This window comes from Canis aureus, chromosome 15 (assembly GCF_053574225.1).
Source record: "Canis aureus isolate CA01 chromosome 15, VMU_Caureus_v.1.0, whole genome shotgun sequence".
Classification (NCBI taxonomy): domain Eukaryota; kingdom Metazoa; phylum Chordata; class Mammalia; order Carnivora; family Canidae; genus Canis; species Canis aureus.
In genome coordinates, this window is record NC_135625.1 from 26,187,370 (window position 1) to 26,213,033 (window position 25,664).

The 25,664-nt window shown below is 34.8% G+C and overlaps 1 protein-coding gene across 10 annotated transcripts in view; it reads right to left on the bottom strand.

Moving 5' to 3' along the window:
* ZDHHC2 (zDHHC palmitoyltransferase 2) overlaps positions 1 to 25,664 on the bottom strand; it is a 70,017-nt gene that overhangs the window by 7,962 nt on the left and 36,391 nt on the right. For 9 of the 10 annotated variants that reach the window (XR_013352753.1, XR_013352752.1, XR_013352755.1 and 6 more), the window contains 8 exons: positions 24,054 to 24,123; positions 23,269 to 23,301; positions 16,906 to 17,026; positions 14,513 to 14,645; positions 8,858 to 8,984; positions 8,479 to 8,571; positions 4,635 to 4,747; positions 1,881 to 1,955 (listed from right to left, as the gene is read on the bottom strand). Coding sequence is in view for 1 of the 10 variants with exons in the window: in XM_077848933.1 (XP_077705059.1) it covers positions 1,915 to 1,955; positions 4,635 to 4,747; positions 8,479 to 8,571; positions 8,858 to 8,984; positions 14,513 to 14,645; positions 16,906 to 17,026; positions 23,269 to 23,301; positions 24,054 to 24,123 (731 nt within the window). In the remaining 9 variants the exon portion in view is untranslated. Of the gene's footprint in view, positions 1 to 1,876; positions 1,956 to 4,634; positions 4,748 to 5,722; positions 5,798 to 8,478; positions 8,572 to 8,857; positions 8,985 to 14,512; positions 14,646 to 16,905; positions 17,027 to 23,268; positions 23,302 to 24,053; positions 24,124 to 25,664 lie in introns of those variants that run through there. The other variant, XR_013352754.1, reaches the window with a different exon arrangement.

Here is a 25,664-nt window from a genome sequence, read left to right on the forward strand (position 1 = left end):
TTAGTGCTACTATGGGTCTAGGCACATGGCTATCTGCAAAATATGATGAATGGACTAATAAATATTTTATAAAAAATCCCAAAGGTAATTTATTAATGTACATCAAAAAGAAAGAATATGAAAATATATTTCAGTATTATCATTAAATTAAGCATATCAATATCAGATATTATTATTCAATATAATGTACACTGAAGGAATTGCAAGTCTGAGATGTGAAGCAGGAAAAACCATTTTTAAAACTTTTAAAAACTATTTGGAATATTAGCTACTTTGGGAAAATTCAATTTTTTAAAGAAACATTTAAATGTCATGGGTTAGATCAATAGAATGAAAAACATATCACAAAATCTTTTTTTTTTTTTTTTTTTTACATAGCAGCTGATTCATGCTTCCATTTGGCTATTATGACCATTAATGTCATATATTTGTATATAATAAAATCAAGTTTCTGTGAGATTTTTAATTTTAACCATGTTATTCTATAATTATTTACAAAATGTTTATTTAGAGCCTACTATGTTGTCTGATATTATGCAATGTTGAGAATAATGATTTTCAAACTACATTAATCTTGTGTCAAAATACCGGGAAGTCTATGTGACTTACACACAATGTCACTATGTAAACTACTGTAAAATATTTACCACGTATGACCTCACAAACATTCATAATTAGGACTAATGATTCAAATTACTGAAAAAAATCCTATACAACTTTATATGGTTTATAGAACTATTTCTGTAAAATATTTTAATAGTGACATTTTAAGAATTACTTCTGGAAATTTAATATTGTCTCTTTGCTATTTAACCAAATTAAGATTAAATTTTCACTACCCTAACCATAGTTATGAATAATCTGATCCACTACACCTTATATACAGTCATCCAAAACCAAAACATTAGTCAACTGGCAAACTGCCAGATCGGTACTTTGCTGTTATTTACATAGCTATTCATGAAAACAAAACAAAGAAACAGATTTAAGAAAAAAAATAACACAGATTTGAGGATTAAAATGGGTTAAAAGAAACAAAAAACAAACAAAATAAAAACGCAGATATCCATGAAGTACCTTGACACAAATGATTTTGTTTCAGATTCCACTCTCTTGTTTTCTTTAGAGTTTAGGATTCTGGACTACAGTTTTGTAAATAAAAATTTGTCTTGATAGCTTTACTGTTCAACTCTACACTGTTTATTTTAACAGTATATATAGTTGTTGGTTTTCTTTAGATGTCTATGGCTTTGTTTCAAAAGGGCTTTTTACTGTATTGACTGCAGGCTTATAAATAAATAATCTTTTAAAGATACTGATTTGGAGCAACAGGTTTAAAAAAAATTATGGTTTAAAGAACATTATTTGGAACACTTGTTTTAAGGATAACACACACTAGGGGGTCCTACAGTAACCAAAAATGATGGAGGTTTGCACTAACAAGATATAATTATCTTGTACTGAGACCCAGTGAGATTCTACTGATAGATGGTCAAGGTTATAACCACTGTATATCTGAAGGATAGAAAAACTAAAAATAAAAAATTACAAGATTCTATCATATGACAAGATAATTACCATGTAAGTTCAATAGTTTAGGAACAATCCTTGCCATTTAGTGCATTCCTATAAAAATTAATTTTGTACATCAACTCATTTCTATTTTGTGTCAAGTTAATCTTACATATAGCTAAAACCAAAGCTAGGTCCACATTCAGAGGTCTCCAGCATAATGAATAGGATCCTAAGGGTGAACTACAACATCTTAAAATTTCAATTACTCAAAAATAAATAATAATGTCTATGGAAACTATTTGCCCTAAGAGAACAGAAAGGCTATTAAAAATATAAAACGTCACAATAAAGGAAAAACATCTTACTTCCATAAAGTATGAATTTATTTTGTTTGAAGAGTTAAGTCTCATTCTCCATGGTTAATGCAGGATTGCTCATACCTTCAAGAAAGAATATAAATTAACATTTTGTTTGCAGGGGGTTGCTTTTGAATAAATAGGCAGGACTTGTTTATCCATCTATGAATCCCCCCAATATGCTTCCAAAGGTGCCCTGCAAGTAGTACAGATTTGTAAGGTAGTCATATGGAAACACACACACACACACACACACGATACAGTGTTGACTCCCACCAGTGTCACAAAAGGCTCTTTTCTTTTTTTAAAGATTTTATTTATTTATTCATGAGAGAGACACACAGAGAGAGGCAGAGACAGAGGCAGAGGGAGAAGCAAGCTTCTCGCAGGGAGCCCAATGCAGGACTCAATCCCAGGACCCCAGGATCACACCCTGAGCCAAAAGCAAATGCTCAACCACTGAGCCACAGAGGTGCCCCTCAAAAGGCTCTTTAAAAAGAGATATTCAGGGGGTGCCTGGGTGGCTCAGTCAGTTAAGCATTGAACTCTTGATTTTGACCCAGGTCATGGATCTCAGGGTCGTGGGATCAAGCCTCAAGGGGGCTCTGCACTAGGCATGGAGCCTGCTTAGGATTCTCTCTCCCTCTCCCTCTGCCTCTCCTCTCACCTCCATCTCTAAAAAGATGAATAAAAAGAGATATATACCTCAGGAAGTGGGAGGAGTGAACAAAACCATGAAAGACACATTAGACCTGGCAATTCTCACATCATCTTAGGGTATTCCTTCTAATTCTACATTTACCTCCCTCAGTCTGGTGAAACTAATCTTTGAGCCCTTTCTCAGCTCATCCTTCTCACATTTTCCTTCCAACTTTTAAGCACCCTTTATACTTTAAATAAGTTTTCAATTCATCCATCCAAGTAACAGAAAATTAATCTAACATGCCAAATGATTAATAGCACATGGAAGCCAAGAAATCACTTCTATGTTAGTGCAGAACTATACAAGGCAACATGAATTCCTTCTGAAAGAAACAGAGTTCTTTGTCTTTCCACCACCTGAAAATTATTCTCCAACTATAGATCATTTCTTTGCCTCTAAGGAAACTGATGGAGTCAAAGGGCTAATAGGTGACATCAACTTTGTTGCGGCAAGGTCTAGTTCTTCCCATAGACTGGAAAATGTAACGGCAGGTTTGAAGGTGAAAAGACAGACCAAATTATGGATATTCACATAATAGGGATATTCATGCCTATATATAGGCATATATATTACTTAAGAATAAGTCTCTTTAAAGAAAGCCTATATTTTAGGAGGATATGATTGATTGTAGATTAAATAGTGACCTTAGAATTTTTACTTAGGAATGCCTAGTTTTCATTTTCACTAAATCCCAAAGAAATTTCAAAGAAAACAACAATCACTTTAAAATGGAGGGAGCCAGGGTATCTGGGTGGCTCAGTCAGTTGAGTATATGCCTTCAGCTCAGGTCATGATCTCAGGGTCCCGGGATCGAGCTTTGCATCGGGCTCCCTGCTCAACAAGGAGTCTGGTTCTCCCTCTCTTTCTGCCCTTCCCCTTGCCCCCACTCATGCTCTCTTTCTCTCTCCTTCTCTCTTTATGTTCTCTCTCTCTCTCTCTCTCTCAAATAAGTAAATATTTTTTTAATTTTTTATTTATTTTTATTTATTTTTAATAAATATTTTTTTAAAAAATAAATAAAGTGCAGGGAGCCAAAGTCAGGGAGGCTAGGAGAGTTTGAAGAAAGGACTAGAAATGAAGGAGCGATTTTCTGGCTAATAGTGCCTTAATCATGGTTATTTATAGGGACACCACACATATATTTATACACTTGTATGTATGATCATACGTTTTGATTAATCTTCACCAACCTGAGAAATAAATAGCATTTTATTTATTTTTTTTTAATTTTTATTTATTTATGATAGTCACACACACACACACACACACAGAGAGAGAGAGAGAGAGGCAGAGACATAGGCAGAGGGAGAAGCAGGCTCCATGCACCGGGAGCCCGACGTGGGATTCGATCCCAGGTCTCCAGGATCGCGCCCTGGGCCAAAGGCAGGCGCTAAACCACTGCGCCACCCAGGGATCCCAATAAATAGCATTTTAAAGAAAGAAAGCTACATCTAAAAGAGGTTAGGTTGCTACAAATATCACACACTAATCAGGTGTCCAAACTGGGATTTAAAATCAGGTCTGACTTCAAAGCCTTGCTTTTTCTTTGCCAATAAACTATTTTGACTGAAGTAGTCAAAGGTTAAAATCAATAATAACAAGGGAAATGTAAGTGGGATCCAAAGAAATAACAGCTAAAGTTATGATAAGTATGCAGTAACTTTACTTTGACATTTTGAAATTGGATAGAATCTTAAAAGAACCATATGGTTTAAGATCCCTTTTACTAGATATTTTTCACTCTTTTGTCTGAGTTGATTATATTTGCCATTACATATTTAGATTTTGAGTATATCATTTTATTTGTTAGGCAGTAGTAACTATTTGTTTCTTATACTGGAATAAAAGCAATGCAGATCTTTCACAACATGATCTTTTCAGCTTACAGACCTTAATCAAAGTATTTTACAAACAGAAGTTCCTGAAAATAATTCTAAATTTAAAATGGGAGTTCAACTCCGAAGCTAGGAAGAATCTATAAGAATATGATGAAATTTGTGCACTACTTTCACCTTTTATAAATAAAATCTATTAAAATAGCCATGTAAGCACACCCTTACCAGCTTTGCCTTTTCCCGGGTTTGTGCTGCTTTCTGTCCAAGACTGAGAATCAGTGAGAAGATGGCTCTGGGACTCTCTCAATGGCTTTGCAGGAAACTGATGGTTTTCAGGACTGAGTAATAATAATCAACACCATAATCATATGTTAACTCTTAATAGTATTAAGCTAAGGGTTTCTCAAGGTACAGAATTCAAACCACTTCCCAAGAGAATTGGGTGAAGGGGGAATAAGGCATTTAATCACATTGACTCACAACGAGAAAACCATTCTTCCTTCCATTCTCTTTTCATTCTTCTAAATACAGTAAGATGACAATCTTTAACCTTGGCAAGTCTCCATTTTTAAGACAGAGAACAGGCTTCCGCCCCTAACTTTAGCAGGTGAGGGAATCTAGTTAGAATTTAATAGGACTTTATTAACAATTTTATTTTTTAAAGTCATATTCTATTTATGGTAAATTATACTAGTTTTCATTTCATTTTTCATTTCATTTCACTATATATTAGTGATATAATGTATGATTTAAAAATAAGCTTCAGTACCAATTTAAGTATATCAAATAAAAATATTAGTTTGGTAAGTGGTATGGTGATATGGAAAAAAATATATGAAGGTGATGGTAGAAAGACAAGTTTGAGAAAAATTGGTCTAGTGTTTCTAAAGTGGCCTAACTTGTCTTGAACAAAGAATTCTCTGTCTTCCTCTATAAAACTGAAACAACAAATTTGAGCACTATCTTGCAGAAACGTTGAAAGCATCTGATATCATCAGGTCTTACAAATGTGATGTTTAACCTGAGGAATAGAGTCTTAAAAGAAAAATTTAAGTTTAAAAATTTAAGTAGACATGCTATATATCAACATATGTCAATATATAGCATGAAAAAATATAAATTAAAATAGCATTTCACTTAGATAGAAAAAGTTATTGGCAGAGAAACTATAAGTATACTTTTAGAACACCCTGAAACCGTAATTACTATAATGTTCAAAAGAAAAAAATACTTAAAATTCTTCCAAGAATAATTTCACATATGCGAGTTGACTATATTTTTTAAAGGATATGCTTTTGCTCCTTGATAATTACCTTATATCTAAAATTTGAGAATAATTCAATTTTGTGTAGTTTTAACATCCCCTTATTGAAATTTTGGAGGTAAGTCTAAAAAATAAAAAGGATATATTTTATTTCTATGAAAAAAAACCCCATAACTCTTAACTCTCTTTTCCTCTAATTATTATTCTTCAAGAAAGGGACCATATACCAGGTATAGCATAGTAACTAGGTTGAGGTTTAGAGACTCCTTGCAGATTCATTGCTGCTTATAAGACTCTAACAAATGACAAGGAAGGATCCATTCATTCAACAGCATTCATTGAGTGCCAATTACATCAATGAATAGTTTCTGATCACATGGAAATTTCATTGTAATTAGGGAGGAATAATAATAAGTAAGCATAGATATAAGAAGTCAGGTGACAGTAAGAGCTATGACAATAGATAAAGAGCAGTAAGGGGAAGTGGAAGAGCAGGTTGCTATTTTACAAAGGGTTTTCAAAGATGGCCTCTATTGTGAAATTACACCTGAGCTAGAAGTGAATGAAGAGAAGCTGAAAGAGCATTCAGAAAGAGAAAGAAAAATGGTTAGGAAGAGGAATTGGCAAGTACAAATGTGCTAAGTAAGGGACATGCTTGGTATACTTGAGGACCAGCAAGATCTGTGTGTCTAGGGATTGTGAGAGAAGGGAAAGTGGTAAGGGATCAAGTCAGAGAGGTACTGGGAGTAGATTAGACAGGACAAGGTCAGGACATGCATTCACTTTTATGCTGGTTAAGATGGGAAGCCAACAGAGGGTTTTGGGCACAAGAGTGACACAATCTGATTCTTAATCGAGAACAGACTGGAGTAGGGCAAAAATGGAATCAGAAAGATCAGTAAGGACGGTATGGAAATAATCTAGGTGAGAAGTGACAGCTTGGACCAGAAAGTAGTCTGAAGGTGGTAAGACTTGGATTAGTGGAATATTTTGAATGTATATGTGATAAAATTTGCAAATGAAGTAAATACAAGGTCATTGAAAGAGGAAGCTAGAATGACTGCACAGTTCTGGCCTGAGCATCTGGGAGTCTGAGCATCACTAATTGGGACATATGGAAGAATGTAGGAGATTTAAGCTGAAGGTGAGAATGTCAATGTCTGGGAATTAAGAATTCTGCTCTGCATCTGTTCAGAGGGAGAGGACTTTTAGGCATTTAAGTGGTGGGAATGTTGAGTAGATAGTCAGATATAAAACTCTAAAATACAGAGGAGAGACTATCACTTGCCATAACAATTCTATATGGGCTAATCAGGGGAAATTATATAATTATGCAAAAGATATGTTAGCTGTCAAAATACAATCTCAAAATTTAAAGGAAAGGGAAGAGAAGCCCATAGTGGTTACAAGATCACCTAGCTGGGCAATAGTGCCAGAACTAGGATTTCCCCCAAAGCCTATTTAGCAAAAAGAGAGATACTATTTCAGAAACCCAAATCTTCTTGAACTACAGAAGCCCCTTAAGAGGCCAAAAAAAAAAAAAAAAAAAAAAGATTATTGAAAACTACTACTAAAATTTATAAAAGCCTGGAAATATTCTAAGTAATCTATTAAAATGAGATTTTTCTGCATCAAGATATAAAAAAAAACCTCTTAATCCTTCAATGTTCAAGCCAAAACTCAGAGGGTATACCCCAGTAAGACTGATGCCTTTGAATATCCCTGTAAAACACATTGGAATGGCCTCCTCATTAACTGGTTGAGTCTGGTCTGTACAAAGGTCACTCTAGGGATGGGGTGGTAAACAGGTTTCATCTCTTAACAATTTAAAATGTTTTGGAAAGGCTACCAGGATCACTAACTCAAGAAGAATTCTAGGGTCATGACAGGCTCCACCAGAGAAAATACTGTGATCAGTAGGACATCCACACTAGATGGGAGTCATGTAGGGTCAGGTGTTATGAGCATGGCATTCCAGCAACTAAGAAAAATCTCTAACATTCAACTAAGAATGATATGGTTATGCTCTTGCTATCAGCTTTCATTTAATAATTAGAGGTATGGCCATATTCAAATAAATCTGTCTTAAATATGCAAAAATTAGTGTTTCAAACTCACAAATTCATAAATAACATTTTAAAAAGTTTGAGTAGTTTTGCCTTTTTGCTTGTTGGTAGCAAAGTCAGAATTAAATTTCAAGGTCTTCCTCAAATTCTTGATAGACTGGAACCAAAAAACTTAGAGCAAGGGCAAAAGTCTCCAAACACTAAATTTCCAAGACTCCTTCCCTTCTCTTTCCCCAAAAAAATGGTTCAGATGATGTTTACAGGTTTTTATCAAACATTAAGAACATGGCACACTATTGAGTGGGTGTGGGGGATTCCATTTGATCTCCAAAAACCTAATCCAGGTAAGTTCTTCTGATCTTTTTATAATATTATAGTTACCTCAGAAAGGACCTGGAGGGTCAGAGGTCAAGTTTATTGTCCACTCACCTGATCACTGGGGGAGCTAATGTGGACTGAATATTCTCTTTTATGCATTACATTTTAAAAATCAGTCAACCAAAATGTACAGAGAATCAATATCTGTTTACCCACTACCTAGAGTAACAAGTTTTACAAGTATAATTGAAGCTTGCTCTGGGCCCCTCTCTAATCATACTTTCCTTTCCCCCTCATTCCAAGTGGGAACCATTATAGTGAATTACGTTCTTCCATTTTTTTCAAAGAAATATAGAATCAAAGGTCACAGGAAGATAAAATACATTTTTTGAAAGTAAAATAGAAAAAAATATGGGATTACTTTTTCGATGTTGAATTCAATCCTGCAGAAGTAGATGCTTGTTCAGGATCCTGATTAACAAGGCAAGTTGGAAAGGAGCAGCCATCACCTAGACTATAATTAAAATGAAAACTTATAATTGAGCAGTAAACAAGACAACATAAGTGAAGCTTTGATGTTTGCGAACAGAACACAGTTATATTATGGACAAAACATGTGTATCAGACATTGGCTTCCATACAGAACGTTTAAGGAGATGAGTTAACTGACTACCACATTGATATAACAGTGAATCATAAAACAATTCTTAAAAAAAACAGGAACTTGCATGCAGGAGGATAGTTCTTCTGGTGGATTACTTTCATTAGTTTAAAACTTGAATATTTTCACAACAAAGTACCTTGAAAAAATGGGTAGCAACCAGTACTTCTTTTCATCACCAAAAACTTGTCGCATGTTTTTACTGAAACCCAAGCTGAATCCATTCTTATCTGTTCCATGTCGAAATACGGGACTTCTAAATGCCTCTACAAAACACGGTAGAGCAACTCTGTGAGTTTAGAACATATCTAGTAATCCCCGTAGTTATAAATTATTGCTCTGAATGAGAGAACTCTAAAAATTGATGGCTAGCTTCCTGTGAGTACTTATGTCCCTATCAATAGCTCTGCAACACGGATTGTCTACTCTGTTTTAAAATAATCATAAGATATGATTACATGTATTTTAATATTTAAAGACCCTGCTCTTATAGCAGCACATGTGCATTGCAAAACATTAGAAAACACAACTGAGCAAATAAACTAAAACTTTACATCTTCTGGATCTTTATTAAATAGATGTGTGGATGGATAGATGGATGGATATAGATCTACACAAACCTATACAGTTTTTTTAACCAATGAGACTGTACTTTACATACACTCTACAAATTCCCTTTTTTCCAGTCAATAAATTCCATTTTCCAATTTGATTTAAACTTCTAGCTGGTCAAAAATTTACTTTAAAGCTGGCTTATCTGAAGCAGAATCCAGTGCAAATGCAAACACTGTGCCTGGTTGTACATACTCTGCCTAATGAAGCTGGGCTTCAGAGAGGCCATGGGACGTGTCCAAAATCATACAGCAAATAAATGACAGCAGTGGAACCTGAGCAAGGTAATGAATGTCCCTTCTATTACGATACAAATTCTTCTTAAATAATGCTGATAGGCAAAATCTGAACTTTTATTTTTGGAACATGACCAAACAGAAGTTTGTTTACTTCTGAACAAACAGAAGTATAATGATTTTTTGTCCATCATTTAAAAAAAGAAAATACTAACAGAATCATGGTACTATGAAAAATGTGGCAATTTGGAAGACCTTTAGCATTTGTCACCCTGGGTTATATATAGCTTTTAATAAAATATTTTTATAATTTTAGGACTATATTGCCTAGAGGAAGTTCTTTCAGTGGTATAAGTTAAATCTAGAAGTTCCTAAACTTCTAGAAATAATTTATTTTCTGCTGAATTATAATTTATTATAAATTATAATTTAATTATCTAACATATAATTTGAAATAAGATAATTTGTTTAGAAATTATTATATCAATATAATATTTGAACAATATCTGAACAATATTGAGCTGACTACCACATTATTTGAAAGTAAAATAGAAAAAATATGGGATTATTTTTTGAACAATATTTGCTGTAGTAAGATTTCATCTGAAAATTAAAAATTAACATGTGCTGACTATATACTATAATTAAATCTTCACTACTCTAATCATGGTGTCTCTCAGCTCAAAGTGTTCTTTGAGAGACCATAAGGATTTATAAGTCCTCATTGCATTCCAAACTCCTAATCTTAGCCTAGAAGATAAGTCCCTCAGCTTAGTCCCTACTTACTTCTCAAACCTCATAATATATTTTTTGTTCTTTAGCTTTCAATGCTCTAGCCATGTAGATAGTTTCACAAACATTTTAGCTTTTTCTTTTTTTTAACTAGAGTGAAGTTCACAGAATATAAAATTAACCATTTTAAAGTGAACAAATCAGTGGCATTCAGTATATTCACAATGCTGTGTAATTAATGACCAGATTCCAAAATATTTTCATCATCCCAAAAGAAACTCCAAATCTATCAAGGAGTCTTTCCCTAGGCCTCCTTCTTCTCATCCTCTGAAAACCACCAATATGCTTTTTTTTTTTTCTAAGGATTTACCTAATCTGGATAGTTCACATAAATGAAATGTAATATTAATCTTTTGAGATCAGCTTCTTATTTACTTAGCATATTTTTGATGTTCATGCATGTGGTAGTATCTCATTTCTTCTTATGGCTGAGTAATATTCGATTGTCTAGAAAATATTCATCTGTCATGGACGTTTGGATTCTTTCCATCTTCGGGCTATTGTGAAGAGTGCTGCTATGAACACTGACATAAAAGTATCTTTTAAATTCTCTGCTTTCATTTGGGGTATATATCAAGGAATGCAATTGCTGGGTCATATAATTTCATGTTTAGCTTTTTGGGAAGCTGCAACTGTTTTTCACATAAGTGGATCCACCATTTTATATTTGTACCAGAAAAGTATGAAGGTTCTGATTTCTTCACATCCTCAGCTACGCCTGCTTTCTAGTTTGTTGATTTGGGTGTGCATTGGTATCTATGGTTTTGATTTACACCATCCTAATGATTAGCAATGTTTTTTATGTGGTTTTTGGCCATCTATATATTTTCATTAGAGAAATGGCTATTTAAATGTTTGTTCATTGGCACCTGGGTGGCTCAGTCAGCTGAGTGCCTGACTCTTGGTTTCAGCTCAGGCCATGATCTCAGGGTCGTGAGATCCAGCCCTAGGTTGGGCTTTGCACTCAAGCAGGGAGTCTGCTTGAGATTCTCTCTCCCTCTCCCTCTGTCAGTCTCCTACTCTCTTTCAAAAAATATATCTTTAAAATAAATAATTAAATGTCTATTCAAATTCTTTGCCAATTTTTGAATTGAGCTGTTCATCTTTTTTGGTTGTTGTATGATTTCTTTTTATAATTTAAATACTAAGTCCTTATCAGATAAATGAGTTGTAAATATTATTCTTTCTGCTTTTTTGACAATGTCCTTTGATGCACACATTTTTACAATTTTGGTAGAGTCCAATTAATCTATTTTTTCTTTTGTTACTAATGCTTTTGATATTATATCTAAGAATTCTTTGCCATATTAAGCTCCTTAAGTTTTACCTCTATGTTTTCTTTTAAGAGTTTTATAGTTTTAGCACCAGTTGTTAAAGACACTATTAAGTTCTCCACGAATGGTCTTCGTACTATTGTGGAAAATCACCTGGCCAAAGGAATATGGCTTTATTTCTGGATTCCTCATTCTACCATTCTATTTCATTGGTCTATATCTCTATCTTTGTGCCACTACCACACTGTTTTGATCATTGTAGCTCTGTAGTAAGTTTTGAAATCAGGAAGAACTTTTATTTTTTGCTGGGTCCTGTTTTGGCTATTTGGGGTATCTTGCAATTTCACATGAATCTGAGGATCAATTTTGCCATTTCTGGAAGAAACGCTATTGAAATCGTAATTGATATCACATTAAATCTGTACATCACTTTGGGTCATACTGCCATCTTAACATATTGTCTTCCAATATATGAACATGGGAAGTCTTACCATTGCCTAGATCTTTAATTTCTTTCAGCCAAGCTTTGTAGCTTTCAGTGTACTATTGTTGCACCTCCTTGGTTGAATTTATTCCAAGGCATTTTACCATGTTAGATGCATTTGTAAATGGAATTGTTTCTTTAATTTCCTTTTGGATGGTTCATTGCTAGTGTACAGAAATACAACTGATTTTTTTTGCATATTGATCTTATGTCATGCAACTTGTTGATTTTGTTCATTAGCTCTAATAGTTTTTATTGTTGATTCTTTAAGGTTATTTATATAGAAGACCATGTCATCTGCAAAGAGAGATAGTTTTACTTCTTCCTTTCCAATCTGAATGACTTTATTTACTTTTTTTGACTAATTTTTCAGGCTAGATTTTCTAGTGCAGTGTTAAACAGCACTAGTGAAAGTGGCAGTCCTTGTTTTGTTGCTGGTCCTAGGGTAAAGATTTTTGTTTTTCACTATTGAATATGATACTATTTATAGAGATCTCATAAATGCCCTTTATCGTTTAAGGCTTAAGGAAGCTCCTTGTGTTGAGGAAATTCCCTTGTGTTCCTAGTTTGTTAAGTGTTTTTATCTTGAAAGGGTGTTGGATTTTGTCAAATACTTTCTCTACATCAGTTGAGTTGATCATGTGGGGTTTTTTTCCTTTCATTCTATAAATGTGGTGTATTACCCTTGACTGATTTTTGTATATTGAAACACTCTTGCATTCCTGGGATAAATCCTAATTGGTCATGGTATAACCTTTTTATTAAGCTGCTAGATTTGGTTTACTAGTATTTTATTGAGGATTTTTGTATATACTCATAGGGGATACTGGCCTACAGTTGTCTTAGATGTCTTTATTTGGCTTTGGCATTAGAGCAATGGTGGCCTCATAGAATGAGTTACAAAGTGTTATCCTCTCTTCTAAGTTCTGGCAGAGTTTGAGAAAATTTTATGCTAATTTTTTTTTTTTTTCTTCATTGGGAGGTTTTCGATTACTGATTCAACCTCCTCCCTTGTTACAGGTCTGTTCAGTTGTGGTGATTGTTTTGTTTGTTTTTAAAGATTTATTTATTTATGTAAGAGAGAGAGCAGGGGGAGCGGCAGAGTGAGAAGGAGACAAGCAAGCTTCCCACTAAGCAGGGTGCCTGACTCCAGGTTCAATACCAGGACTCTGAGATCATGACCTCAGACAAAATCAAGAGTCATTTAACTGACTGAGCCACGCAGGCACCCTGGTCTGTTCAGATTTTATATTCCTTAGATTAGTAGTTTGTGTGTTTCTAGGAATCTGTCCATTTCATCTATGTCGCCTAAGTTTTTGTTGTTCCAGGCATTCACTTATAATTCTTTTTATTTCTGTAAATTCAGTAGTAATGAATTTACTACTTTCATTATTGATTTTCATTATTTGAGTCTTCTCTATTTTTTCTTTCTAGCTAATGACTTTCAAAATTTGTTAGTATTTTCAAAGAATGAATTGTTGATTTCATTGAACTTCTATTTTTAATTTTTTAACTTATTTATTTTTAAAGATTTATTTATCTATTTTTGAGGGTGGGGAAAGGGACAGAGAGAGAGGTTGACAGAGTCCCAAGCAGACTCTCCACTGAGTGGAGTCCAACATGGGGCTCCATCCCACGACCCTTGAGATCATCACCTGAACTGAAGCCAAGTGTTAGACACTTAACCCACTGAGTCATCCAGGCACCTCATCAACTTCTATTTTTTAAATTCTCTATTTCTGTTCTCTTCTTTTTACCATTTGCTAGCTTTGAGTTTACTTTGCTATTATTTTTGTACTTCCTTAAGATATAAGGTAATTGATTTGACCTATTTCTTCTTTCTTAATGAAATAATTTATAGCTAGGTATATACATTTCCCATTAAGCACTGTTTTAGTGCACGCAGCTCTGTAGGGCTTTTGAACATACTGTTTTCTCTGCCTGAGATGTTAATGGTTTTTACCATGACTGACTTCTTAAGTTAAATACTCATTGTTTTGGTGAGCTCTGTCCTGTCCATTCTACCTAAGTAGGTTCTCATCCACAGTTCTTGGGGCCTGATTCACACTTCAGCATCCTATTTGTTTCCTATATAGCACTTTGCATTTTGCAATTACTTTTATGTTTGGTTATTGATTTTCTGTGCCCCTTACTAGACTACTTAGCCCTTGTTCACCACCATATATACACAATGCTTTACACACAATGGACAGTCAATAAATATACAGCACGAGTGCATTTGTAGGTGTCTCAGTCGCCAACCCACAAAACTGTGTGTGAAATAAAAATGATTTTTACCACATCAGAATGGGTTGGCATTTAATCATATGGCAACTTTCGATGAGTATCTATTTATGTCTTTAAAGTTCTATTAACTACAATAATTGAATACTCACCTAATGTAGATTTATTTTTGCTGACTAGCCAACAATGATAGCCAAACAGAGAAGACAAGCTGACAGAAAACATAGCTGCAGCAAAGAATAAAAACATAATATGGAACTTGGCTTGAGTATCGGGTAGGCCATTCTATAAAGAAAGGAAGAAAATAAAATGTTTTGTCAAAGGGATAAGTATTCCCCTACTTTTGTAGTAAGATTTTTTTTTTTTTGCTCTACTTTTTAAAAATGTAGATATGGAGAAAGATACATGGCTTTACGTTAAAACTTTGAGGAAAAAATAATGTCATAAGATAAAAAATGTTTACTATTAATGAATACAGATTTTAAAAGTATTAAAATTTGGGATATTTTGTTTTTCATAACTGAATCATAGAAAAATGATAGTATATGGGTAAACTGTAACACTAGGAAGCAAGATAAAAAGAACTACAAAATATAGTTTTTAATTTACTTCCTGAAAATGTTCTGTTAACATACTACAGCTTTCAAATGGTTAGTTTTATTATAATGCCTGTAAATGAAGGTTAATTGGCACAAATACTATACTTATTGATGTTTTACATTACTACAAAACAACAGCATCAACTACAAAAACACATACAACAACACATCCACAATAATGCTTTAAGCTATTTTAAATAACAGCATCACAGAAAAGATCGACACTAGTGCATAACACCAGTCTGAAACAAACCTTTACAATATCCAGGTAATAAAACAGGCCCTCTCAAAGCAAAATTAGCTTGTCTCTTACTATACGTACTGTCCAAGGAGACCTGAACCCAGTCTAGAATAGTGGGCTTGGTCTATGAACACTTGGTGAAGCATCAGAGCTGCTAGGAGGTATCCCCTTCTGAGAGTAGGTTATACTATTCCGATATCCTATATTGACACAGGTTCACCAGGTCTCACTCCTAGCTTTTGACAGCAGAATCCTCACAGTGAAAACTGGTCATTCCTTTACATATATATTTATGGTTTGGAACTAAAACCATCCAGAGGATTGAGAAGCAATGAGGTAATATTCTTTCAGACACTGATTAGGGATCATTCTTCATGCTAGACATAAAAGTATTCTTGAATGCTAGGAGCCTGTCCTGTATATTCCTAGTGGTTGGCAATGAAACTGGCACACAGAGGCATTCAATAAATCTTTACTATTCAGTGTGGCTCAAATCTGACCTAAATTATCTAGGAATTTAGAGAGTCTTACCATCATAAAGGATAATTTAATGAAAATAAAGCAATCCTGGCCTGGGATAACTGGTTTTTTTACTATTGTTTGGGGTCAACAAGGAGTATCTATGGATATTTATAATACTTGGATATTTATAATACTATAATTTTGTTTTGCATACATTTAAAATACATAGCACAGAAAAACAAATGAACTACTTAAAGCCTAATCAAGCAATACCTAATAAAAACTCAGGATATTATAAAGACATAATAGTTTTAAAAAATAGTCTTTATACACATAAAGAAAATACTTCAATTTTTAAATACTGAAAAAAACACTCCTAATAAAGTCAATTCTCATTATTCGCAATTGTTATGTTCTATAAAGGTGTCATGAACACTGACTGTGTAAATATGGAACCACTACCACATGAAATTTACAGGGTTAGGTTCTTAGGAGCTTTTGGTCACAATATTCTCATCAACTGATCAATACAACCTTGTTTTATGTGTGTTTCTGCTTAAAAACACCATACTGACATTTAATATATATAGTTGATTCATTACTTATAGCCAACAGCAGTGTAACTCACATCTGTAGGAAGCTTCTCCAACACATGTATTTTCACCATAAGGTATATTAGTCTTCTTTTGCTTAGAAACACGAGAAGCACTTCAGCATCATGCATGAAGACCATTTTAAATAGCAAAATCACCAACAAAAAGTACAAAAATGCAAAAAATAGGTGACACTAAACAGACTGAAAAGCATACTTGTTTACAGTAGGAGAACAAGAAGAAAAAAGAAGGCAGTGTGCTGCCTTGTTTGATCTCAACTGGGAATGTGCACATGGGGTGAGTCAAATTTTTCCCACGCTGTGCATGTCTGCAAATGACCACAAAAGCTCTGTGAGCACTGAGTTGGGGATTATAAATAAATTTTAGCAAGCAAGAGAATTCACAAATACAGAATCTGTGAACAATGAGGACTGACTATATATAAAAGATTGACTATATATTAATAAATCTGTGAACAATGAGGATTGACTATATATAAATGAACAATGAGGATTGACTATATATATATATTGATTGCATATAAATTTTGCAGACCCTAGTCTATAAAATTAGTGTCTGAAATAACTCAATTACTGAAAATCAATTATATATTTTGTGTACCAGAAAAAATCACCAAGGTATTGACTTACTGTCCAAAATTTGATAAAATACTGTAAATCTGTAGCAGCAATAAAAAGGCAGTACAGCAGAGAATAAGCCAAGAAAAGGAGGAAAAATTTGTAATTTGAAAATCCAACACAATTGTTCACCCTGTTAACAAAACAAAAACAACATTTTCAGTGAGTGGTACACTTTTAAACTAGGTCTACATATGCACACCTTTAACACAGAATTTGGTTTCCTATCATTTAAAATTTATCGGCATTTCTTTAAGTATGACATGACTCATAAGATTTCTTTACACATACAAATATTGAAGAAGTCCATTTCACTAAAAAGGAATTTCTATTTATACTTTTAAATTTGATATGTGGTATTGCTTTAATCAATCATGAACCATGTAACTATGTTTCATGTCCAATTTTGTAAATAAGCACATCCCTAAAAACAAAGAGCCAGTGAGAAACCCAATGAAGTCAGGCAGATAAGAGGTATCTACTAAACTCTTTCTCTTTGGATTTGATTTCTAACTATGATTAACTTAAATCTTTCAGGTATTCCCAAATTAGATGAAATATCTGCGAACTACTCACATGCCATCAGCATACCAGTGAAACAACCAGATTATCCAGAGGAGGTTTAAGAAAAGAAATAGGATTGAGAGTCAGACAGCCAGGGTCAGAAAGTACATCTGACACTCAATAATTATGTGGTTTTGACCAAGTCTACAGGAATTTCATTTTCCCTATCTGTCAGATAAACGTTCCAGGGGAGCTGGCTCTATAACCTTTGATTCTAAACATGGAGATTGGTAATTCTCAGTTTGAGTATTTTGGAGAGAGGAGGAGAATTCAAACTATTATGTCAATTAAGTATAAATACAAATACAACTAATACTTTATAGTCACACTTTTCCATCAAAAGTTTTTTTAATTTTCCTTTTGACGAAGACAAGGGAATTGCAGGATGATCATGTAAACACGATACAACACCTAAGTGGAAATGGCCAGTATCTTCACTGATCAAGGTCATTTTGTTACTTGGTCTAAATAAACCTATCGCATAGAATATACACAGATTGTTTCCTCTCCTCAAATATCTATCTTACTCTAATGTTCCCAAGCTGATCTCATTCTCTACTGACTTTGCTAACAAACAGAGACATTTTTCTTTTAATACTTTTAAAGCGAGGGGCACCTGGGTGGCTCAGTTATTGAGCATCTGCCTTCAGCTCAGGGCATGATCCTGCAATCATGTCCCACATCAGACTCCCCGCATGGAGCCTGCTTCTCCTCCCCCTTCCTATGTCTCTGCCTCTGTGTCTCTCGTGAATAAATAAAATCATTTTAAAAAATGATTTTCACAGTGAAACAACGTACACGTGAAAAATGTTTACTCAACTGTGCAAGACCAATAAGCTCTAGAAGTCTGCTGTACTACACTGTGCCTATGGTTAACAATAGCGTACTGTGCACTTAAAAATTTGTTAAGAGTAGGTGTCATGTAAGTGTTCCTACAATAAAAAAAAAATTTAATTAAAAAAAATAAAAAGGTAAATGTTTTCCTGGCTTATGAGTAAACTGAAAATTTGGGGATGGGGGAAGAAAAGTGTTGATATCACCTATCTCAAGAAACATAAAGTAAAGGGAACAACACTGGATTTAGTAACTTTGGAACATAAGGGTTTTGTATATGGCAAATAAGTTCATAAAGAAGACAAAAATTGTAGGTGCACATTGTATAAAAACAGCTATGGTTCTAGTGTGAGTGCAGACCAATTACTAAGATTGCCTTCTATGACATCTGAATGAAGTAATGGCAAGGAATAATACTGCAGAGTTCCAAACAAGCCTAGTCTAATTGCATTCTATCTCCAAAGGATATAGGATATTCCCTTGGCTTCCCTGTGAGGAGAGAATGCATAGACAGAAGCTGGGGAGCCATAATACTTTGGAAGAGGGGGTGAAGACAATGACTCTCTTGTGGACTAAGGGAAAATAAAAAGGGATAAGAAAGATGGTTTCTTTCCCTATGGGAATGTAAGAAGCAGCTTTTGTATTAAATAATACAAGCATGGCGTAATGTGCCTTATCTGCCACTTAGGAAACAGAAGAGAAAGTCAGTAAATAAAAACCAAGTATCTTAGACTTTGATAAGTACTTTACTCTTGAGGAAATACAGTAATAAAATATCTCTTCATAAGACACAGTGAAATGTTTTAACTCCCTACTGCTTTGTAGACTCAATTTGAAAAGGAAGAGATGGGGAATCCCTGGGTGGCTCAGTGGTTTAGTGCCTGCCTTTGGCCGGGGGTGTGATCCTGGAGTCCTGGGATCGAGTCCCACATCGGGCTCCCTGCATGGAGCCTGCTTCTCCCTCTGCCTGTGTCTCTGCCTCTCCCTCTCTCTGTGTCTCTCATGAATAAATAAATAAAATCTATTAAAAAAAAAAAAAAAAGAAAAGAAAAGAAAAGAAAAGAAAAGAGATGTATCCTGAGTCTGAATGATTTTATATGGAGAAACAAAACATGCCCAAGGCAAATATCCCTTATATACTGTTTAAAATTCAGTGCAAACAGCTATTGGCCCTAGAATCAGGGCAATTGCTTTCTGATTCTAAATGAAGAAAAGAACATAATATAGGCAGGGGGAATAAAAAAGGAAAAGAATGTGGCCTTTTGGAGTCCAAAAAATTTGTCATGTGACCTTAAGCCCACTCTTTAACTTTTCTGAGCTCTACTTCCCCCTCCTCTTTAAAATTGGACAAAGCAGGGATGCCTGGGTGGCTCAGCATTGAGCATCTGCCTTTGGTTCAGGTCATGATCCCGGGGTCCTGGGACTGAGTCCCACACTGGGCTCTCCACAGGGAGCCTGCCTATGTATCTGCCTCTCTCTCTGTGTCTCTCATGAGTAAATAAATAAAAGAACAAATAATTTCTATAATTTCTAGAAAATTATACAGTACTTACAACACTAAGTTGTAAGTACTACAGATTTCACATTTATATCTATATATAATCTCTAACACATTATAGGCACTCAATAAATTAAAGCTAAAATTACTGAATTTAATTAGTGTTACCTTATCTTTGGCAAGCATGTCAAAACATATCATTAATATAATTAATGAATGAACGAAAATTTTATGTTAAAAGAAAAAAACTCTTCGGTGGGAGACTCAATAAAGTAAATACTACAGGATTTCTATTTTAGTTCAAACACAAGTGTGAGGTTGATCCCCTGACCATCTTAACTACCCACAGCAAATACGCTGAAGCCACTGACCACGGTTTTCTGATTTTTCAAATGCTCAAAGTTGACAGATACTGAACTTTAAAATTATATGTAAGACCTGCAAAATAAGGTTGCCCTAGAGATTGGGAACATCCTGAAGATCTTTTAATAAATGACTGTTATATTGACATAATAGCTATAAAAAAGATTATATACGGATAAGAAAAAATTTTACAGGATATATTAAGTGAAGAGGGGAAAGAGGCACAGACTCAATCCACAGTGGAACTACTCGCATTAGAAAATGTATAAAATATTTTTGTGTGTGTATAAAAAAATGTAGCGCGCACACACACACACACACACACATTTATATCTGAAAAGTACACATGACATTTAGTGATATGTTCCCTGTGAAGAGGAGAGGCAGCGGGGGAGAGAGAACCAGGAAGATCACTTTATTTTTGAAAATTTTTTTATTTTTTAAGATTTATCTATTTTAGAGAATATGAGGGGCAGAAGGAGAGAGAAAGAGCATTCTTAAGCAGACTAGCAGGGAGCCCAATGCGGGGATCGATCTCATGACCCTGAGATCATGAACTGAGCCAAAATCAAGAGTCAGCCCCTTCACCGACTGAGCCACACAGGGGCCCCACTTATTTTATTTTTGAATTGAGAACCGAGAGTACGTATTATCTATAAATTTTTTTAAGTTAACATTGTAACTTGAAATTTCAAATAAATAAAATGGCTGCTTCATTCAGCTGGCACCAAGAGAACACAAGGCCCTTGGCACAAAACCCTTCCTAAATCCACCTGGCTACTGCTGGCAGCAAGGGCGTGCCCAGAGCTGAGGCACTGGCTGTGACGGTGGCCGTGGCAGGGGATGCCACAGTGCAAAGAACCAAGGACACAGAAGCTGAAAGGCACTGCAGTCAGCTCATCCAACTTCCATGTTGCCATGCAGAGTGAGCATGCTAACAAGGAGTACATGGGTATGTAATCTGCACCTATTTTTAAAACCTCTATAGCCTTATATCTGTTCCTCTTCACTTATTTAACAGGATCTGTCAAAATTTGAAAGACTGTCAAATTATGTCAAAAGTCTCTTATAATGGCAAATTAATAGCAGGTTTAGAAAAATTGCCATCATAGTAAATTGTTATTTCCTATTTATGTGCTTTAGTGAGGACAACAAGGGGATGTAAAGCTTGGGATTAATACTGGTTGTTTCCACTTCTCCATTCCTTATCATCACAATCTCATACTACTGTTAAGTCAGAAAAATCAAGGTCAATTCTATGTCCCTGATTTCTTTCCCACTCTACTAAATTATACCGAGAATACACAGCTATTTGGAACAGAAGAGTGTCTTTGTATGCGTTCCCCCACCACCACCCCAAGAGCAGACCCTGAGACAAGAACTTGGATACAGTTTATTTGAAACAAGGAGGACAGAAAGGCACATAAAGCATGTCTTGTTGGCCAGGCACTTGCCAGTTGGGGGTGGACTCTGGAGGCATTAATGCCCTGGCATGTCTGGACTGCTTGGCTGATCAGCTGACCCAGCCTCCTCGGCAGAAGAGAGCGCTCTTGGGCAGAGAAGAAAAGAAAACAGTAGTGCCTGAGGCAGGAACTGCCAAGGGCATGCCAACTGTCTGCAGCAGATGCAACGAAGGCACAGGTGGATCGTGCACCTATGGGTGAGGCCCGGACACATGAGCTACTGGGAGGAGCAAGAGAGGAATGCAGGGAGGATTAAGAAAACTTATAGGGATGCGTGGGTGGCTCAGTGGTTGAGAGTCTGCTTCAGCTCAGAGTGTGATCCTGGGATCAAGTTCTGCATCGGGCTCCCCACAGGGTGCCTGTTTCCCCTCTGCCTATATCTCTGCCTCTCTGTGTGTCTCTCATGTACGTATAAATAAAGTATTTTTTAAAAAGAGAGAAAACTTATAAGATGTTGGGGGAAAAATCACTTGCTGAGAAAGAACAGAATGAATGAAAGAACAAGGAAAGCAAAAGAATGACTACAAATGAATATTAATAGCAAGCGAGGCTATTCATTGAGAACATTACTCTCATAGGAGTTAACTGGCCTTAACATCTGAAAGAAGAAAATCTAGCTGGAGAAAAGCAAGAGGTCTCTAGAGAGAGAAAATATTGTAAAGCCGACATTCCTCTATTATTTCCTGCTAAGATAATTATTCCCTATATGTTTCCACTTACACCTAGCACAAATTTGAAAGCATGTCTACTGTTTTCTAGGGTCACTGGAAAGAAGGCAAGCCTTTGTAGAATAATCATGCCCTATGTCCAAATCCAACCTAGCTGGCACCCTGAGTATAGTTGTCACCGATAGGTGCACACTGAGAAGAAAAATCAGAGGGAGAGGTAGAAAAATCAATCTTCATTAGTTAATTAGAGCTTTCAAATCATCCTCTGTTAAAGTGCCTGATCTAAAATTATTTTTTAAGTGTTAATAAATTTCAAGTGGAAACCTTGTTTAAACACATGTGTATTTATGTATTTGCAATTCTCCTCAATGTCAAGTTTTATTTAAAATAAATTGTCAAAGCTTGAGATGAATTAATTTGTTATTCAAAACTTCCAGTGAGGTATTGTATATAATTTATGAATACATTTTGGTGTAGTTTCTGGGAAGGGTTTCAGAATCTTTCTGTTTATGCATGTGCAGACAAAACCATTTGTTCTAAGTAAATATGACAAATTAACTTTTATGATGTTAACCTACTGGCTTTAGGGCAGCCCAGGTGGCTCAGTGGTTTAGCGCTGCCTTCAGCCCAGGGTGTGATCCTGGAGACCCAGGATCGAGTCCCACGTAAGGCTCCCTGCATGGAGCCTGCTTCTCCCTCTGCCTGTGTCTGTGTCTCTTTCTGTGTCTCTCGTGAATAAATAAATATTAAAAACAAAACAAAACAAAACAAAAAAACCCTACTGGCTTTAAAGTTATTCCATGGAAATTCTCCCGAGTAAAACCTCTTTTGAGCTAATTCGACAAATACTAGAAACTAAATCTCAAAGTACCTCCTGGTTCAGCTAAGGCAAGATTTCACTTATAAAAAGATTTAAACAGATAAATGATTCAATTTATTAAGTTCTAAGGGACAGAAAGGTGTTTAAATATAGAGCCATACTCACCATGGGCAATGATGATCCATCTTCAAAATACATCTAAAAGAATAATAAACACACACACACACAAAATTTAACACCTCATAAAATTTTAATCTCATTAAGTATAAAAAGGAAATATAAAAGTTATTTAGAAAGTTGTGGCAAGTAAAATATTGCAAACCTACTTATCTAAAAATTCAATAAATAAAAGTCCTCATCTTAAATACATTATAACCAATCCTAGTTATGATATATAATTATAGAACTCTCAAAATATACAATCTTTAAAATACAAATCAAAAACCATTTCCTAAAAACAATCCAATATGTTAAATACAATTACCTTATGCTAAAAAAAGTGCAAAATTGTCAATAGATTTACAGAAAGTCTGGATAAAAGTTTACCCTTTAGTATCAATCTTTAAGCTAAGTAACACTGTCCTTGTGGTGTATTCAGTATCTAACAATATCTGATTGTTGTGAAGTCAAATGAGCTAACTTTATAAAGGTGAAAAAAGAGTCACAGAAGTCTTTACTAAACAGAACTAGCCAAGTCTGAGTTACCAAAACTCGTGTACTTCATTCACATCAGCGTGAATCTGGGGGGAAAAGGGACAATTAGGTGATTATGGTCCTAAGCCACACTCATATTAATGCAAGGGGCTGTCCGGTTCTATGTCCTAAATAAAGGTCTCAGAAGCACAACTAAGAAGAAAAGGAAATAATCTGGAAAGCAGTGAGGAAAGAAACATTATTAATTAAAAAGACCACCAGCATGTACACATTTTAGAAGTAAAAGGTTTTCTTACTTATCACAGACGGAACAATGATGGCAGCGGTCTGGTTTTATGAGTTGGCATCTGTCACAATATCGGATTGCTAGGGACAAAAAGCTCCACTTAGTCTTAGATTAAACACTGAATTGAATATACAATTAAATGGCTTTTTCATCTATCCAAATTTAACTTCTAAAAAAGCAAAGTGAATTTGAATTTGGTAAAAATGAGATATTCTGCTGTGTAAATACAAAAATAGAATGGCTTGCCTACAGCCTGTCTCTCTTTTTCTTTCTTCTTTTCTTTCCTTCCTTCCTTTCTCTGTAATCTCTACACCCAACATGGGGCTCAAACTCATGACCCTGAGATTAAGAGTCACTCTGCTCAACAGCCTGAGCCAGCCAAGTGCCTCCAGCCTTAGTTCTCTAGAGAGGTTTTTCAAGAAAAGAGAATCTTTGGGAGGAATTTTTCTAAGGCATTCCTAATTGTCAGTAATGGTGGAAGGCTCACAAAGAATGCAAATATGTCCATTTCTATCAAAGAAAACAAAATGTCTCCCTCAAGTAAATCAACTTCTTTCCAGTACCTTAACAGGATAAGTACCTGATGATACAACCACATTTTAGAAGTTTTATGTGAAACACATTTTAGAAACACTATTAAATTCTATTAGTTGCTTAAATTGGGAAAGAGCTCACATGTTCTCTGTTGGGTGAGATACAAGGTTAGAAGTGAGTATTGGAAGAAGCATTTCCAATACACGATCTTAATTCTTGTAATGGTAATCCTGATCCTTTCTTCTCTAATACAGATAGCAAAGACAATTATGGATGACTAAATTGAAGATGCTATTTCAGTACACAGACATCTTACAAGATACAAGCAGTCTCCAAAATTACAGGAGAACAGTTATTAGGTGGGCCATGGTTCAATAAAAATCAAAATAGTGAATTTAAAATTTGGAAAAAGTACTTGAAACAAATAATTACCACTGTTACATTAGCTAATATTATGATCTTTGAAAAAGGTAACAGTTGCTATAAACTAAGATTAGGATGAGTTTTTTCAGACAAGACCTATATGAATTATTTTCAGTATTAAAATAAGTTTTCAATCATCCCCCTTACACAGCTCTCTTTTTTCCTGAACTACAGAGATTAACGGCATGACTGGCTCATTGCTGAATGAAGAGGTATCATAGCTACATTCCAGGGAAAGCTACACAGTATCACTGACTCATGCAGAGCATTACAGCATATTGTAAGCAGTATCATCCAGAAGAAATATAATGTGAGCCACATAGTACTTTTAGATTCTCTAGGAGTTATGTTAAAAGAAAGAAAAAGAAACAGGGAAATTATTTTTAAGATAATATAATATTTGACCTACGTCAAAAATGTTATTTCAACATATAATTAATATACAAATATCAATCAAATATTTTATATTTTTTCATACTAAGTCTTTGAAAACTATTATATATATTTTTTACATTTATAGTTGCACTTTAAGCGGTGAGTTTGGTGAGCAATGCTATATTTTCTCCAGATGGTGATTATTTCAACTTTAAAGTACACTGGGGAAACAAAACAAAACAAAACAAAACAAAAGCCAAAACAAAACAAAACAAAAACCTCTCAAATA